This window comes from Alosa pseudoharengus, unplaced genomic scaffold, assembly GCF_046254945.1.
Source record: "Alosa pseudoharengus isolate Yale_2024_CS ecotype anadromous, Long Island Sound unplaced genomic scaffold, YU_APseudo_1.1 YU_APseudo_1.1_scf_4, whole genome shotgun sequence".
Taxonomy (NCBI): Eukaryota; Metazoa; Chordata; class Actinopteri; order Clupeiformes; family Clupeidae; genus Alosa; species Alosa pseudoharengus.
Genome location: NW_027468774.1, coordinates 21,002,034 through 21,019,733, shown reverse-complemented (window position 1 = coordinate 21,019,733; position 17,700 = coordinate 21,002,034). Strand labels below are relative to the sequence as shown.

At 41.0% G+C, this 17,700-nt stretch overlaps 1 protein-coding gene across 1 annotated transcript; it reads left to right on the top strand.

Annotated features, from left to right (window-relative positions):
- Positions 1-568: 568 nt before the first annotated feature.
- LOC143101956 (alpha-(1,3)-fucosyltransferase 7-like) lies at positions 569-10,332 on the top strand. The gene is made up of 2 exons (XM_076265263.1): positions 569-650; positions 1,686-10,332. Exon 2 carries the CDS (start codon positions 1,708-1,710, stop codon positions 2,791-2,793), a length of 1,086 nt encoding a protein of 361 aa, XP_076121378.1. The 5' UTR covers positions 569-650; positions 1,686-1,707; the 3' UTR covers positions 2,794-10,332.
- The last annotated feature ends 7,368 nt before the right edge of the window (positions 10,333-17,700 follow it).

Genomic DNA, 17,700 nt, shown 5'->3' with positions numbered 1-17,700 from the left:
GCCTAGTTATGACAACGTACGTGTGCATGTAAGAAGAGAAGACGATACCTATTTATTCTATTGTACATAAGATGCCAGGGCCAATTTATTGTCCCAGTCCAGCCATGAACCTGGCAAACAGGTTTGAAAAGTATGCAGGTATAGGAGTATCTATTGTACAACTATTTTGCCAGTTTCTCTTTTTGGATCCTTAAAATACTGTATATCACTAACCTTAGATTTACGCTGAGTTTGCTATTAAGTTTGGTATTAAGGAAGAAGGAATAAATACAGACCAAATCCATTATTAATGATGCTTACATTTTAAGCATCAATAAAAACATTTTAATAAGTTAATGACTAACATTTGTTTCCATTTACATTTTATTGAGCTCCCTAGCCAGGAGATTAACATTTCTGTCATGGACTAGTCAGCCACTACAATGACCCAATTCATATCATTTGACAGATCCTGGCCATCCTGCGCAGTGATCATTACAGTCACCTGAGATAGGGATAGATAGACGGGGCGGGGCGGGACGGGGCGGGGCGGTTGGTTGTTGGCATCCAACCTCAGAACAATACAATCCTGAATGTCATTCTGGAGTAACAGCCAGAGCAAGTACCTCATAAGGGCACAGTTTGCAGGTGTTCTACACTTCCATCAAAGGGTAAGGAAGCTTATACCATCTTATATGAAATGAGGTGGAAATGAGGAGGAAAAATAGAGGAAAAATGACTTGAATGCATTTGGGTTGGATTTTTAGCTCGGAGAATTGTGACTTGACCTCACTGTCATATTCTTCAACCTCCCTTGCAACAGCACAAGAGACGAATTTTACTCTCATTAAAAATAGGCAAGTTCATTTATGACTAAATTAATGCTATAGAAACACCAGCCTGTGACATTTTCCTTCTTGCTCAACCATAGTAAGCAGTTCTATTAACTTATTTATGTGTTTCCTGTATTTGTTTTCCGAGCTGATCTCATGAACACACTTTTTTGGGAGGTTGGGATTTTTAAAGATGACCGGCATGAAGGCATTAAAAGTCCAATGTCCAGGTGTATGTCCATAAAAGTCATAAGAGGTCTGAAGTCCTATGACTGACCAAAGGATGTACAGTGCCTATTAAAAGTATTCAGCCCCTTGCTAAAGTTGACTAAAAAGAGGAATAAAAAAAATAATCTTTTGGAAATGGATCTTAATGCCTTAATTAAAGGTGCTCTAAGCGAAGCTGGGTAATGTCGCTTCTGTTGACTTTCAAACAAAACAGAGAGCTAGCTCGCTACTCCCTCCCCCTCCCTCTCGTGCTGCTCCCGTGCAATTGAAACTCTAGGTTTGCCCAGGTTGTTTTTGTTGCCGTTTTTTACAGTGTATTCAGGACACAGACAGCTAGCAGTTGGTTAGGTGATGTTTGCTTGCCCAGGGGCACAGGACCAGTAAGGGGCCCTGGACACAGTCAAAATATTTTTTTATCAGACATCAGACCTTTAGTTCCTTACATCCAACAAAAACATTTTACCTATGTTCATAACTTTGCAACTATTCAAATGGATGCAACAATATAATGAGTGAGAGTGGTCTGAGGAGGAAGGGAGATTAGAGATTGCAACTGCTGAGTGGTACTGTAATATGATTAAGCATCCAGTCTGTATTGTTTGATATATTTTTTTATTTGTGCTTCTTTGTTGTTTTGTTTTACAGCAAAAACAATCGGAAAACTAATATGCTGGACTTCTGTAGCCACAGATGTACACTGCTGGCTGCTGCCTTCTTTGTCTGTCTCACGCTTTTTGGCAGTTTGCTTATCCAGTGGCCTTCACTGTTTTTTAAAATGAAAATGACCTCAAGAATTGAAACTGAAGTCATTGACATGAATATTAATGCCAAAAATACAACTGTTTTAGTGTGGTACTGGCCTTTTGGAGATAAATCTAGTGTGGATGGTAATGTGTGTTGGGAGAGGTTTGGCATACCAAACTGCAAGTTGGTGGACGATCGGTCCATGTTCTCTCAAGCAGATTTTGTGGTTTTCCACAACCGTGAGCTAATTCAAGGCCAACAAAGACTGCCTGTAGACCAGACCCGACCACGGAGGCAGAAGTGGGTATGGTTCTCACTGGAAAGTCCAGCACATAATGGTAATGTGAAGCCCTTTGCTGGGCACTTTAATTGCACCATGTCTTACCGCCGTGATGCAGATATCTATACACCATATGGCAGTTTGGTACCCCAGGACTTCGGTACAGGATTGACAGTTGAGGATTTCATACCAAAGAACAAGTCATCTATGGCTTGTTGGGTTGTGAGCAATTTTGCAGCCCACCATAAGAGAACTGCTGTTTACAACAGACTGAAAACAATTATACCAGTGAATGTGTATGGTGGAGCACTGAATAAGCGCCTTGATGGTAATGTTCTGTTACCCACAATCTCTCACTGCTACTTCTACCTGTCTTTTGAGAACTCCATTTTCAAAGACTACATCACAGAGAAGTTGTGGTACAATGGCTTCATGGGTGGAGCAGTGCCTGTAGTTTTAGGTCCACCACGGGAACAGTATGAGGCGGTGGCACCAAAAGACTCCTTCATCCATGTGGACGACTTCCCCTCATTAGAGGAGCTTGGAAAGTTCCTGAAGAGTCTGGCGGAGGATAAGGAACGCTATGCCTCATACTTCAACTGGAAACTGAAGTATACGGTAAAGCGATTTGGCGATTGGAGGGAGGAATTTTGTAAAATTTGCCCCAAAGTCAGTAGCTTACAAAAGCATAAGGTCTATGAGGACTTACATACTTGGGAATGGCAATAAAATCAAATGAATCAAAACACCAACAAAAAGTAATTGTCTGTGACCTGCACCTTTTTTCTTATCTTTACACAAAGTCTATACAAGGTCAAGGTGACTTTATTATCCCCAAGGGGCAATTATTTTCACAGCCAGCAGACAGACAGACATAAGGACAAGACACACAAAAAATACATAAAAATACTCAGTATCTAAAACACAATAATAAAAATAAATATAGTTAAAACAGTTTTGGCAGACTGATAAAAATGGAAATGGAAGTTGGGATAAAAGACTTTCTGAGTCTATTGGACCTGCATCTGGGCATGGAGTACCTACGGCCTGAGGGGAGTAGCTTAAACTGGCAGGACGGCTATGGTCAGCTGCAATGGATTGGGCCTTCTTTGCCACTCTGTTGGAGTAGGTGTGAGAGAGAGTGGGGAAGTTGATGGCTGCAATCTTGCTACATACAGTGTACTTTTCTGTGACATATTCAGATCATGCTGTTGCATTTGTATGTATTCAGGGCTCCAGACTAACTTTTTGCACTGGTTGCACTGATGCGCCTAACTTTTTTTCTTAGGTGCACCAGCACAAAAGTTAGGTGCACCCAAATTGTCAACCACATTGCATTTAACACCGCAGCAGGTTCACTTTTTTTCCTTAATTACTGTCCTATATAGGTTGTCCTATGACTTATGATTTACAATTCTACAAGAAAAGTAACTTAATGAAGTGTTGGTGCTTAAAGTGCTTCACTGAGCTGAAAACATCTCAAGATGGATTAAATAAAAATAACAGTGAGTAAATTAACAGTGCACGTCTTTTAAGGGCTTCAAACTGCACATCTCATGGCTCAATGTTTTACATACTATCCTTCATGATCTTTAGGCCTGGCTAAACCAGCTCGCCATGCTAGCATCTTCCATAGAAATGTATTTGAGCACAATTTAAAGAGATGTTCCAAGTAGCCTGGGGGATTTTTATGTGATTTTGCAATGATGATTGCAATAATCATTTGACAGCGCCACAATGCAATTTACTTTTTAATTTTAGTATTTTTAAATTTTCAATAAGAACATGGTTAATGCAGTAACGAAATGGTAGGCCTATTATTATAGGCTATTGCAATGACTTGCCATGCTCGATCTAAATGTGTCCATTCAATTCACCGTACACAATGACCACTGTATACATGCAGGGAATATTCTGGCTTTAAATGTAGCAGCGATGTTCGGTTTGCTCCAAATACCGGATTAAATTGATTGATGCCATCAGAATGAGTTTACACAACTCGCGCGCAAAACGAATATTGCTGTTGAAAACCGGGTTACTCCCTGCATGTAATGACACTCCTTTTCGGCGATATCTGTATCTCTGTTGTTCGCGAAGGCCTTGTATGCATTGTTCACAATTTTAAGACGTCTTTTCATCTGCAATGACTCCTATAAATTTGGCGCAAGTGGCATTCCTGTACGTCGGCTTTACGTTCAAACTATTTTTCTGGTGAATAATTATTTCGGACTGAACTTGGTGAAGGGAAGTTTCACTAGGCCTATCGTAGGCAACGATAAACTTGATCATCATCTCGGGCTCGTCTGATCGGTTTGCTGCTGCCAGCCGCTGAAAGGCAGTGGGGAGAGGGGACATTTATCTCGGCCTATGTGACCACACTGTATGCAACTACATCCACTCTGTTTATCTGACGGGTCTCTGACCTCCCTCTCTCTCTCTGCAGCACACACATTTTCAAATTTACACATAATACCTCCATGAATTTACACACAGGCACTGCCACCGCCAATCAGAGGGGAGGTCCCGCCCTTCACTATCTGTGATTTGTTTAAACCACGATATTGGCCAAATATGTGTCTGTTATTGAAGCAAAGGTAGAGTTTCAATGCGGACACTTTTTCCTCTCTCGAATAGCTGGTCGCACCGGTGCGACCTCCGATTTTTTTTAGTCGCACTTCTGAAAAATTAGGTCGCATATGCGACCAAATTGGTCGCACTCTGGAGCCCTGCATACATAATGTATCATCAGTAAAGCATTTGTTCAAGTTCAAGTTTATTTATATAGCACATTATCATACAAAATGTCATTCAATGTGCTTAAAAGAAACAAAAATACACACACAGTTATTAATAGTTTGTTCATAGTAACTAAGCCTATATCTAAAATATGTTTATACATTATTGTTAATACTTAATAAATGATGCAATAATATGTTTTTGATTAAGTAATGTTTCCATTATTTAACAGTTGTTACATACACATGCACTAATGATTAGTTAGGGTGAGGATACATATTTTATAAACCACTTCCTAACACTATAATTAATGATTAACTCAGGAGTTACAAGTGGTTAGTTAATGATATTTTTTGAGCTCATCTAAAGTGAGGACGTTTTATGCCTTGCAACACATTTACAAATGAGTTATAAAGTTTACTCTTGCATTTATTCATTTAGCCGAAACTTTCACCCAAAGCGACTTACACATGTCAATGAAATTAAAGGGCAAGGCCACATAGGTGGACGCCGGGGCTTGAACCCCCAACTTTATGATGTTAACCAGGCTCCCTATCCACTACACTACCTCTGCCCAGTGGTATTACAATACCGTCAATTAAAAAATATAATTTAGATATGCGTGTTTACTATGAACAAACCATTTTTAACTGTGTGTATACATGATTTACAGATGAGAATTTATGTAGGAATAATGCTTTACAAACAAAGAATACAGCATTTAATAATAGTTTACAGATGTTTAATAAATGCTTAACAGTGTGTAGTAGAAGAAAACAGAAACTCTTGCATAGATGTAGGGGTTTCTGTCTGGGCCAAGGTAGTGTAGTGGATAAAGATCTGGACTAGCATGCAGTAGCCTGAAAAGTTGGGGGTTCGATTCCTGGCTTTCACTGTTATGTCAATGGCCTTCAATTTAATCGACACGTCGCTTGACTGCTAAATTAATGAATGTGAATGTAATCTTTACAACTCATTTGAAAATGTGTTGCAAGGCATAGAGAGTCCTCACTTGAGATAAGCTCACAAAATATCATTAACTAACCACTTGTAACTCCTGAGTTAATCATGAATTATAGTATTAGGAAGTGGTTTATAAAATATGTATCCTCACCCTAACTAATCATTAACAACTGTTAAATAATGGACATATTACTTCATCAAAAAATATTATTGCATAATTATGACCGCCGCGAAAAAATTTCGTTTGGTCCCCGGGGGGCCACTCCCCCTCCGTGCTGGGCCCCCTGAAACCCAAAAAATGCAGTTTTTCCTAAATAACTACCTGAACCGTGGCACCGAGGATGAAGATATTTTTATGGTATGTTGGTCTCAAGGGCCCACATCAACCTAGCCCATAATCACTCATTTGTGATTTGCACCCCCCCCCCGGTAAAAAATGAAAATGCAATATCATTCTGCTTTAATCGCCCCTCTCTTCAGTAAAGACGTTCAATACTGCACCAAATGTTATGTGTATGATTAACCTGACATTCTCTGGGGGTATGCCAAGTTTCGTAGAATTTCATCCATGGGGGCGGTCTAAAAAATTAAGTTATGTGTACATTTAGTGACTGTACACTCATTGGCCTAGATGGTGGTGCACACATATACACACGCACACACACACACAGGCACCCACATACTATCGGTATTAGAACGGCCGATACATAATTACAAATTCAGTAGAATTAAATAAATATTCATCATCATCATCATCATCATGGCTGCATTTCCAGTATTGGCGATAAGTAGTCGTTTGTCCACTAGATGGAGATCGTTGCAGTGAGACGTAATTTTGTTGGAAGTTAAGTGGGTTGGAAAGACACTAGCTTCCTACAAGGACAAGACTGTAGGCTACAGTAGTTTACCGCAGAGAACTTCTAAGGGTAGGATGATTTCTGCATGACATGTAATTCCCATTTCCTCTTGAAGCCGAAATAAATCTGAGAATGTTTATCGGACATGCTTGTTTTTTACTGCAGGTATAGGCTACGTTAATCCTATCAATAGCAGAAAGTAGGTAAAATAATGTTACCGTTAGCATGGTTGAGTGATGGAGGCCAATTTGATTATTGATGTATTTGTAGAAAACCATAAATGCGTTTATAGGCTACCAAGCAAATCGATAACAGCACTAATTGTATCTTTCGACTGTCATCTCATTTGCTTATGACCATAACCTAGGCTACTAACAGGAGCTAAGTGAGTTAGCCACAACACGTTCGCACCCGTGATGATCTACATCTCCATTTAAACCAGATGTTTTAGAGCGCACGTTGAGATGTATTCAGGGCAGGGCTGTACCTACACATATTTGTTGCACGTGCTACAAAAATCATTCTTTGCGATGGATGATTTATTACCAACGTTACACCGGTCAGATACAGTTCTGGCTATTCCGTGAGACTGAGGCGTTTTTTGTTTGCTCGAAGTGCGTGTTTAGGGTGTGAGAGGGGAGTCGATGTGCTTTGATTCCAGCTTGGTAGCCTATTTAGAAATTTATTTCACAAAATCCAAGACTAAGAACAGACAGACTATGTAACTGGACAAATTGAGGCCAAAAATATTGAGAATTCTACAGGGAATGTTGAAGACGAAGGAGTGAATAGTGACAAGTGCCCGACGCTATTGTAAAGCAATTTACAAAAGATTCACTGAACAAAAATGCTGATGTGGTACATGAATTTTTAGCTAAACATGTGGAGAATGCAATGCAATCAAGCATTTTGGACGATATAGGCTATTGGCACAAGCTGGCAGAGGAACAAATGCTCGCTGAAAGAGTGAGAGAAAAAAAGATGCGCATTTAAAACCAGGCCCTAAATTTCAGCGCGGGATTGCGCATAAATGATTACTAAGTATTGAGCATACTAATAAAAGTCCCGCTGTCTGACGTTAATCTAATAATGGAGCGGCCTGAAAGCGGACCTCTGACTTCAATTGAACCCCATGCAGAGACACACACAAGCGCGCGCACATGCAGGACCACTTTGGGGGTGCCTCTCTCTTTGCTCTCTCTCTCTCTCAGCAGGATTTGTCACCGCTAAAGTCAAATTATTATAGCCTATTACGTGCTTCTACATCAACCGCTATCGACAGGAAAGGAAAACAAACGTTTAGCGATCAGGAACCGCAAATACAGAAGCATGACAGCCTATAATATAACGCGAGAGAACATGGATGTGTTCTTCATTTGAGTAACGTTATAATCGATTGCGGACGTGAACAGACAGACACGGAGCGCAGGCCTACTTTCACTTTCTGTGCGTATTCACGTGAAAGATAATTAGTAGCAAAACAGCGATCAAATATTACATGGCAGTGAGTTTTGTTTTCAAATGTTTTCATGCATGTCTAGATAACGGGTGAGGAATGTTTAGGGGACAGACTATCGTGAATCCTGAATTTATGGCTGGGCACAGCACCTTTATTTGGACCATGGCTTGTAGCCTATTCGAGTCAGCTAGGGTTTTATTTCTTGCGTTTTACTGTGAGACATAGGCCTATACTTTTCGTTTGGAGCAGCATACAGGTAGGCTATCAATGGCAATGGTTCACTATTAAGTTTCATGAATGAAAGAGTGTCGGGATGTCCATCCGCTTATTGCGAGATAAGGCATCCGCTTTCATTCATTCATTCATTCATGGTGTGCTGTGCTGCAAGGGAAACCTTATTCCATATAGCCAAAGAGGCCTAAGATAGCCTAAATTTAGTTATTTTTTAAATTATGCATGATTTACCTTTTTATAAAATTCGTAGGCTGATGCCTGGCAGCAACAATTGTGTTTAAATGTAGGTTAACCTGGGGCTGCATGCGACTGGTAGCTTGAGAGCAACATGTTGGAGACTCATGGTGTAGGACGATGACTTCGTTGGCAACAATATTAAACCAACCAACAATATAAATTATTAAGAAGCGCTCTTTTATGAGTTAAATTGAAACAAAATTATACTGGCTTTTATTTGTCCGAATCTGAGGCCCAGCTAAATAGAATCCCGGCCATAATTTGAGGATTTAAGTATGCACGTGTGTTTCACGACTTGTGCATTTGAGAGCGCTCTCTCAAGGCTGTAGACGATAATGTTTCATGTAGGGTTCATGTCAGTTAATATAAATTAACATTTAAAAACAGGTTCAATTATATACTTTTTTTCATATATAAGTCGCACCTGACTATAAGTCGCAGGACCAGCCAAACTATGAAAAAAAGTGTGACTTATAGTCCAGAAAATACGGTAATTTTAATTTATTATTTTTACAAAAATACCTATTCTGATACAAAATACAAAGTCACCAAGACACTCACTCACACAGAGCACTTTACCTTACCTTACTATGCACAGAGAATCACAGGCTCAGTCCCTGCCTCAGTCATTGCAAGCGCCTCTTGATTAATCACCCACTATGTGGATACTGTTTTTAAAATTGATTTAGATTAAGTGTTATTTAGTATAATTTGTATTTTAGTATATTTAGTATATTCTTTATCTTCTACTGTCCTTATTGCTTAGTTGTGTTTTTTATATTTTATACTTTTAATTACTTTTTTCTGCTGTTAGTGAATGTGTGTGTGATGTCTGTATGCTACTGAGACCTTGAATTTCCCCTGGGGATCAATAAAGTATCTATATCTATCTATCTATCTATCTATCTATTATCTATCTATCAAGTCAGTTTCTACTGCCCATCCCTGCGCAAAGGTTGTCTCACACCCCCTCAAGGGACTTAGGGCTGAGCTACACCAGGCGCGTAACTGAAGCGTTCCGTTCGCGTTGCGTCTGCTGCAACAATTAGATTCCATTATAATCAATGGAAGTAGCTACACCAGACGTGACAGTGGGGCGTACGTTCGAAAAAAATAGACCATTCATCTAAAATGGATTTTACACGTCGCGAATGGAACGCTTCAGTTACGCGCCTGATGTAGCTCATACCTTATGAGCCTGACTGTAGCAGGTCAGAAAGATGAACTGGCATTGTGTTAAACCATTTAATTCTTCAACTATAATCAATTATTAACGATTGATCATGATAATGATAGGTGACTTAGCTTTCTATTTGACATGAATAGCAAACTGTTTAATTTCCTTGCTAAATCAGTTTCCACGGAGCATAATTTTCCTGCTTGACAAGATTTGTTCCTACTAAATGCTGATCAAAGGGGACAACATGACTAAAAAGAGAATTTCCCACTTATTCAGCACTAGAGCATCTAATACAATCATATTTCTGCCACCATGAGGCATAAATCCAGCAGCCATACCAATGGATACCTTGTCTTAGCTGAATTACTGAAGCTAAGCAGGTGTGGGCCTGGTTAGTACTTGGATGGGAGACCTCCTTGGAAAACTGGGTTGCTGCTGGAAGTGGTGTTGGTGGGTGGCCAGTAGGTGGCACTCTTCCCTCTGGCCAAAAAATCGATCCCAATGCCCCAGTGCTGTGACGGGGACACTGCACTGTAGGAGATGCCGTCCTTCGGATGAGACGTTAAACCGAGGTCCTGACTCACTGTGGTCATTAAAGATCCCATGGCACTTATCGTAAAGAGTAGGGGGTTCCCCGGTGTCCTGGCTAAATTCCCAACCTGGCTCATTCAATCTGGCCCCCTAATCATCCCCCACTGTAATTGGCTCATTCACTCCCTCACTCTCCACCTCAAGCTGGTGTGTGGTGAGCGTTCTGGCGCATAATGGCTGCCGTGCATCACCCAGGTGGGTGCTACACATTGGTGGTGGTTACTAGTGAGGACCCCTTACCCCCCCTCATTGTAAAGCGACCTTGGGTACCATGAAAGGTGCTATATAAGTCCAAGGTTATTATTATTATTATAAATCAGCCTTTCTCAAACTTCTTTAATCTGAGGCCTTTTGGGGTCATATAGCCCCAGCCTCAGTCTAAGGACAGGCCTAGAAATCTATCTAGGATGTATAAAATCATCATCGTCATCGTCTTCAAACTGGCTTGTTACAACTATCTTTGACACATTAGAACTGTCCCAGTGGCGGTTCTAGGATTTTTCTGAGACAGGGGCCACAAAGGGGCCACATCATACAACTGGTCAACATCCATGCACAGAAAATCCCTTGTTCTGTAAGTCAGTGGAGTAGTCTACGTGATATGCAGGACTATACAGTATACCCACTTAAAAAGCATCACCGTCTCAGTATATAGGCAAGGAAATGTATTAACATTTGGGGTTGATCACAGTATACCCACTACAGCTAACTAGACTACACCACAGCAGTAAGGTGCATATATTTCACCAGTCTCACCTTGTTCAAATACTTTTGCTAAAAAACTAAAAAGCCAATATAAATCTTAACTAATTTCCCATTTATTTATAATGTGCATTGAAAACACAATATATAAAACTAAAATATAATAGACACTTCAGCGGAAATGCATTGATATTTTAAACAGAAATCATACATCATATTTATACAATCATATTCATTTTTGTTCAATTGGACAAGTTTTACTTCAACTCTTTCCCCTTTTGTTGATAAGAGAAACCACCTTCACTGCCAGTTTGCATACATTTAAACAAACAAACAAACAAACACACACACACAGCATGTGAGCAACAACTACATCATATTTAAACAATTTTTTTTTTCAACAATTATTTTTACAATGGTCTGATTTGGAATGGTCTTTGAATCACCGTCTTGCTTCCAGTTAGAAAAAAGTCTGATTCTGATTTGAAGACAGACGATGGAGAATTTGGAAGCGAAAAAATTATGGAAGGGGTATAGCAAAACATTAAATATGGAATACTACAACCATTTGAAGTCTTTGTATCAGAAGTCATTTAGTGGCCTCTTCCTATTTCCATGCTGTATCTTGCGGAATACCTTTGGTTGCACAGAACCAGCTGCTCTATAATGGGAAATGTCTGGAGAGAAAGAAAATGAAACAAGTTTGAGTAACTTAATTGTTATTAACTTTCATAACCCACTGTCAACCTTTTTACTTTTTTAACACCTATACCTTTAATGTCATGATTACATTATATTAGTGGTGTGTAAGTCTAGGGGCCTTTCACTTTAAGAAGAAGAGTAACTTGTGTCCTTGTCTGTAGGATATTATTTGGAAATGAGATGTGCATATGAGGATGTAAGTCAGGATGTTTGCTGTTTGATTAATTAAAATAAATATTGAAAAAACAAACAACTTGAAGAGAACCTGTCTTGGATCGCAGGAGTGTCATGCAATGTTCATTTCTGGTGAACACTTGACAAGCAAACATGACGTGATCTTACTTATGGCTAGAAGCAGGGGTGGCGCCAGCAGTTGAAAACATTCGGGGCTTAGCCCATAGAATCTAAACAGCACTGTCAACATGGCGTTTCTAAAATGAATGACAAAATATGCTCACTGTAGTGGCAATAGGAAATAGCATCGCACCATTAGGAGCAGCTATGCTTGGTGACTCTGGTGGTTCTGAAGACTGTGGGTTGAAGTCACCAGCTCCAATCTGAGCCTGAGCCATCCCACCATATTCAGTTTATTAATTTGCCGTGAATTATTACACAAAATGTTCATTAAATGCACGAAGTATTCCTAGGTTAATGATTGATATGAATCATACAGTATGAAGGCTACAGTAGCCAAGCTAATGTTAACTAGCAGCATTAACGTTACCAACCTCCCTGCTTAAAGGAATTATTCGGAGTAAAATGCACTTTAGATCAATTTACGGATGATTGGGAGTACATACGTTGAGTTGACATCCAAATCATGTAATTCGGATGTGTTTTGAGAAAGTTCGATGTTACCGTTTTTAGTCAAAACTCGTTAGCCTTGCTTCTTACTGATATATTTCACCGACAATGAAAAAATCCAGTGGAAACTAGATGGCAGAAGTATGTAGGCCAATCGGCCCACCATTTTTTTCTACTTCGCCACCTACAGATGTTTGACAGGTAGGCTATGATATTTCAAAACGCCATGTTATTTTCCCATAGACATTCGACGCCCGGAAGTTGGGTGGATCCGGATGTTTCGGAGGCGGGACTTATTCCGGAGAGGTCTATGGGAGCAGAGAGCCACAGTCACACCTTAATTGTAGCAGCCTGCAAAGCTTTGGGGGAAGGTGCTCTGGTAGAGCACTTGACAGGACAAAGACAGCAATTGACAGAGGGGTGGGGGCAGTTACAGGTGTGAGACACCCATCTCATCACTACAAGCCCGCGACACAGAGCTGTGAGAGCAACATCCCTCTGCTCAACAACCTGAACCGCTTCTTTGCTCGCTTTGAAGCACAAAACAGCACTTGCCCACAGAAGACGAGCAGCCCCTGTGCCTCTCTGCCGACAGCGTGAAGAGGACACTTGCTGCTATCAACACCCGTAAAGCAGCAGGCCCAGACAACATCCCAGGTCGTGCGCTGAAGGACTGCGCTGAGGAGCTTACGGATGTCTTCACAGACATCTTTAACACTTCCCTGAAGCAAGCCATCGTCCCATCATGTTTCAAAGCTGCCACCATCATACCTGTGCCGAAGAAAACTGCTCCATCCTGCTTCAATGATTACCGCCCCGTGGCACTGACACCCATCATCATGAAGTGCTTTGAGCGGCTTGTCATGTCACACATCAAATCCATTCTCCCCCCCACCCTGGATCCCTTCCAGTTTGCATACCGAGCCAAACGGTCCACAGAGGATGCAATCTGCTCTGCCCTCCACCCAGCCCTCACCCACCTGGAAAAAAGAGACTCATATGTGAGATTGCTGTTTATAGACTTCAGTTCTGCATTCAACACCATAATACCACAACAACTCATCTGCAAACTTGACAAACTGGGACTCACTACCTACCTCTGCAACTGGCTACTGGACTTCCTCTGTCAGAGGCCTCAAGTAGTACGTGTTGGCAACAATATCTCAAGCAGCATCACACTGAGCACGGGGGCCCCCCAAGGCTGCGTGCTCAGTCCGCTGCTCTTCACCCTGCTGACGCATGACTGCACTGCAACCTACAGCAACAACCACATTGTGAAATTTGCTGACGACACAAGTCTGGTGGGGCTCATCACCAAAGGCGACGAGACTCAATACAGGATGGAGGTCGACCTTCTGACCACGTGGTGCAGGGACAACAACCTCCTGCTGAACGTCAGCAAGACCAAGGAGATTGTTGTTGACTTCCGGATAGGTCACACCCAACACCTGCCACTGACCATCGACGGTGCTGTGGTGGAGAGAGTGAGCAGCACCAAATTCCTGGGGTTGCACATCAGTGAAGACCTCTCCTGGACCACCAACACTGCATCACTGGCGAAGAAAGCTCAGCGCCGCCTGTACTTCCTGCGGAAACTCAGGCGAGCAAGTGCTCCACCAGCCATCATGACTACATTCTACCGAGGCACCATTGAAAGCATCCTCTCCAGCTGTATCGCTGTGTGGGGCGGAAGCTGCACAGAATACAACAGGAAAGCCCTGCAGCGCATAGTGAACACAGCTGGAAGGATTATTGGCGCTTCACTCCCCTCCCTGAAGGACATTTACACCTCCCACCTCACCCGCAAGGCGACCACAATTGTGAGTGATGCAAGTCACCCCGCTCACAATTTGTTTGATCCACTGCCCTCTGGGAAGAGGTACAGAAGCCTGCTCTCCCGCACCACCAGACTCACCAACAGCTTCATACACCAGGCTGTTAGGATGCTGAACTCTCTCCCCCCTCTCCCCCCTCCACCCTCAGCCACATAACATCCTGGACTTTTGGACCCACAATGGCTGCCTTGCACTACTCCACTTGCACTACTCCACTTGTACACTTGCACACTTTGCAACTTGTTGTTGTTGTCCTGTGTCCTGAAAACACTTCTGAACACACTTCTGCTGCTCTTACATAACTTGCACCACTATGCCACTTGCATACTTAGGTCAAACAGAACTACCTCAGCCATTTATTGGCCTGACTTTTGCACTATTATTATATTGACTGTCTACTGTATGCACAAATTGCACAATTTCAACCCATTTTTTTGCTGCTCTTATTTCTTCACTGTATTCTTATTAACTTTTTATATTGTTTAATTGAATGTTATGTTTTTGTCTGTGGACCTAATTGGTAAAATGTCTTGTCTCCACCGTGGGATAGTGGGAAACGTAATTGTATGTATATCTCTTTGTATGTCTTGACATGTGAAGAAATTGACAATAAAGCAGACTTTGACTTTGACTTTGATCAGTATTCATTTGAAAGAGCCACTGGTTTAATTTAGTCTGACTTTTTTTAAATTTGTGTTGAAACTACATAACATTTCTGAATGCTCTTCTTACTTTTATGTAGCCAACACTTATGTTTATAAGGTTCAAAAGTCCAAAGTCTTGGCTAGGTACATTTATTGTGTGTTTTTTTTACATTGGTTTGAAGACATTTGAAAATAGGTTTTTGTGTAGTTGTGTTTACACTTAATTTTAATAAAAACTAATTTCATTATTCACTTTACTCTCATGTTATTATTGTAGATGTTTTCTAGAATATAAAAATATGTGCCACCTTTGCATAGATGGTTTTAGTTAGATGAAATAGCCTACTTAAAAATGTTAAGGTGTAGCAGACTGCCTCAAACTGTCCCTAGGAAAGGCCCGGGACCTCAGAGTGTTAAAAGCAATGAAGGATGCAACTACTTTAATGTCTGAAGAGGCCAATCCAACAGTGTCTCTTGTAGCCCCTGAGAGATAAAAAAAAAAAAAAACCGCTGTCAGGACAGAAAAGCTATGAAGATGTTCACACTTAGTACAATTGTGAATATAATGGTCAATGTCTTTGTTTACATGTTGATAATACAATGAAACACCATAGATGGGCTTAGCCTAAAATATATTTCTGTTTGCATTTTGCAATTTATTACTATGGTGGTCTTTGTTAACACTTTGAAACAGTATGTAGGCCTAGGCTAGGCTATTTCTGTTTACAATTTTAATATGTGAAACCAAAGTTTCTGCTTATTTATTTTGAAATGTATACTTATTTCTGTTTACAATTTAATGTAGCTCTAACATCTGTTTACATATTCTGTTAAGTTTTCCTAATGCCTAGTGCTGTAGTTTTGTGCACATCTGTGCCTGGGGGGCCCATTTCACATCTGATAATTCGCCCATGTGTGCACACCTTTAGTGCGCAAGTTTTACGCACTTTTTTTAACAAATGGTGCACTCATCTTAGTAAATAATGCACTTACTTTATTCAATTCTACACACAAGCGAAACATTTTAGTGAGTGAGTGCCCCCCCCAAATCTCACTCCAAGCTGAGCTCAAAACTTGAGAACCCAGAGGGGTATTCCAGAAAGCAGGTTTACTGGCTTAACTGGGTATGTTAACCCAGAGTTAGTGGTAAACCTGGGATTTCAGTTCCAGAGGGGTATTCCAGAAAGGAGGTTTAACAAACACTGAGATAAAACTTAACCTCTGGGTTGTCTGAACCTGTGGCGACTAAACCCGAGCTGTCGGTTCCAAAGCACCGGTTACCAGTTAGTTCAATCAACCCTGTGTGAGATAACCTAGAGTTGTGCGCGTTCACGGCGAACTTATAAAGGCATCATCTATTGAGAGTCGAAACCATGAGTGAAACCGGCGAAACAAAGAGCACCGTATTTTTCAGAGGCGGAGTAGTCGAGGCTTACGAGGAGGAGAGAACTGTAATAATAATAAAAAAGCAATACTTAAGCGCCTGCGTCCGAGACCTTGCTTGGCAGAGAATAGCCTAACTGACCGTGTAAATGCGTACGTTTAGGATAGCCTATTGAATGTCAAAAGCACAATTAAATAATTCACTGGACATCACGTAGGCTATTGTAGGCTATTGACTAGTGATGTTACCTGTGAACCCCCTGCTTCGAAGCGTGTATCAAAGACATGAACCAATTTGGAGTGAAGCTTTGTATCGGAGCTTGATTCGTTTTGTGATAATCACGTGATCTGTGACGTCCGAAGCTTCGTTTCCCACACACCCACGTGACTGCTTCGAAATTTAATTCAAAGCATTAAAGTTGCGCGACACGGGGCGCGCCGTTGTGGGTTGTTGAAAAAGGAGAGCCAACAGACTCAATAGTGCTGCTGACACGAAAGCTTATAGCCCGGGCTTTTAGCTCCATTGTTAGCACGCTCGACTCCCGTTCTAAGGTGCGTCTGTTTCGCGGGTTCGAGTCCAGGCGTGTGCAGGACTGAATCGCAGTTTCAACACAACCCAGATTACAATTGATCTAGGCTACGTACTCAATATAATCACAGAAATGTGTGTGCAATGTGCATGCCCATTCTTTATTCATCCCCCTCCTAAATTGATGTATTTGTTTACAAATACAATAAATGTTCACAGCCAAAACACTACCTTTATTGTTTTTATAGAGAAGACAATTACATTTGTATTTATACAGGGTACAAAATAGGCTTAGTTATGCCTATTTATGACATTATTTATTTATCCATTAATTCATGCTCAACATTTATCATCTTGGACTCAAAGACATTCATGGCTAATGTCTGAAACACTTCGTGACACAATGCTTAACTTTCACCAGCAGAGGTCCTCATAGAGTTCTGAAGCTTCGAGTACTGAACCTTTTTTCGATACAATTGGATTAAAAGCTTCACTGGTTCAGAAAGCTTCAGTTTGCCATCACTACTATTGACTGTCACGGTTGTGCAGGAGGACCCAAATGCAAGACTCCAATAGGCAGAATTACAGACAAAAACACGATTTATTTTAGCACGAACTTAACAATTAGACTTACTTACATATATACATACTGTATGGGCTTTGACAAGACAAACAGAGAGACGATCCAACAGGGAACAGAGAAACAGGAGGGTAGAAATACACATACCAATTAACAGAAAGACAGAGGACTGGACGAAACCAAACGAGACAATAACAGGG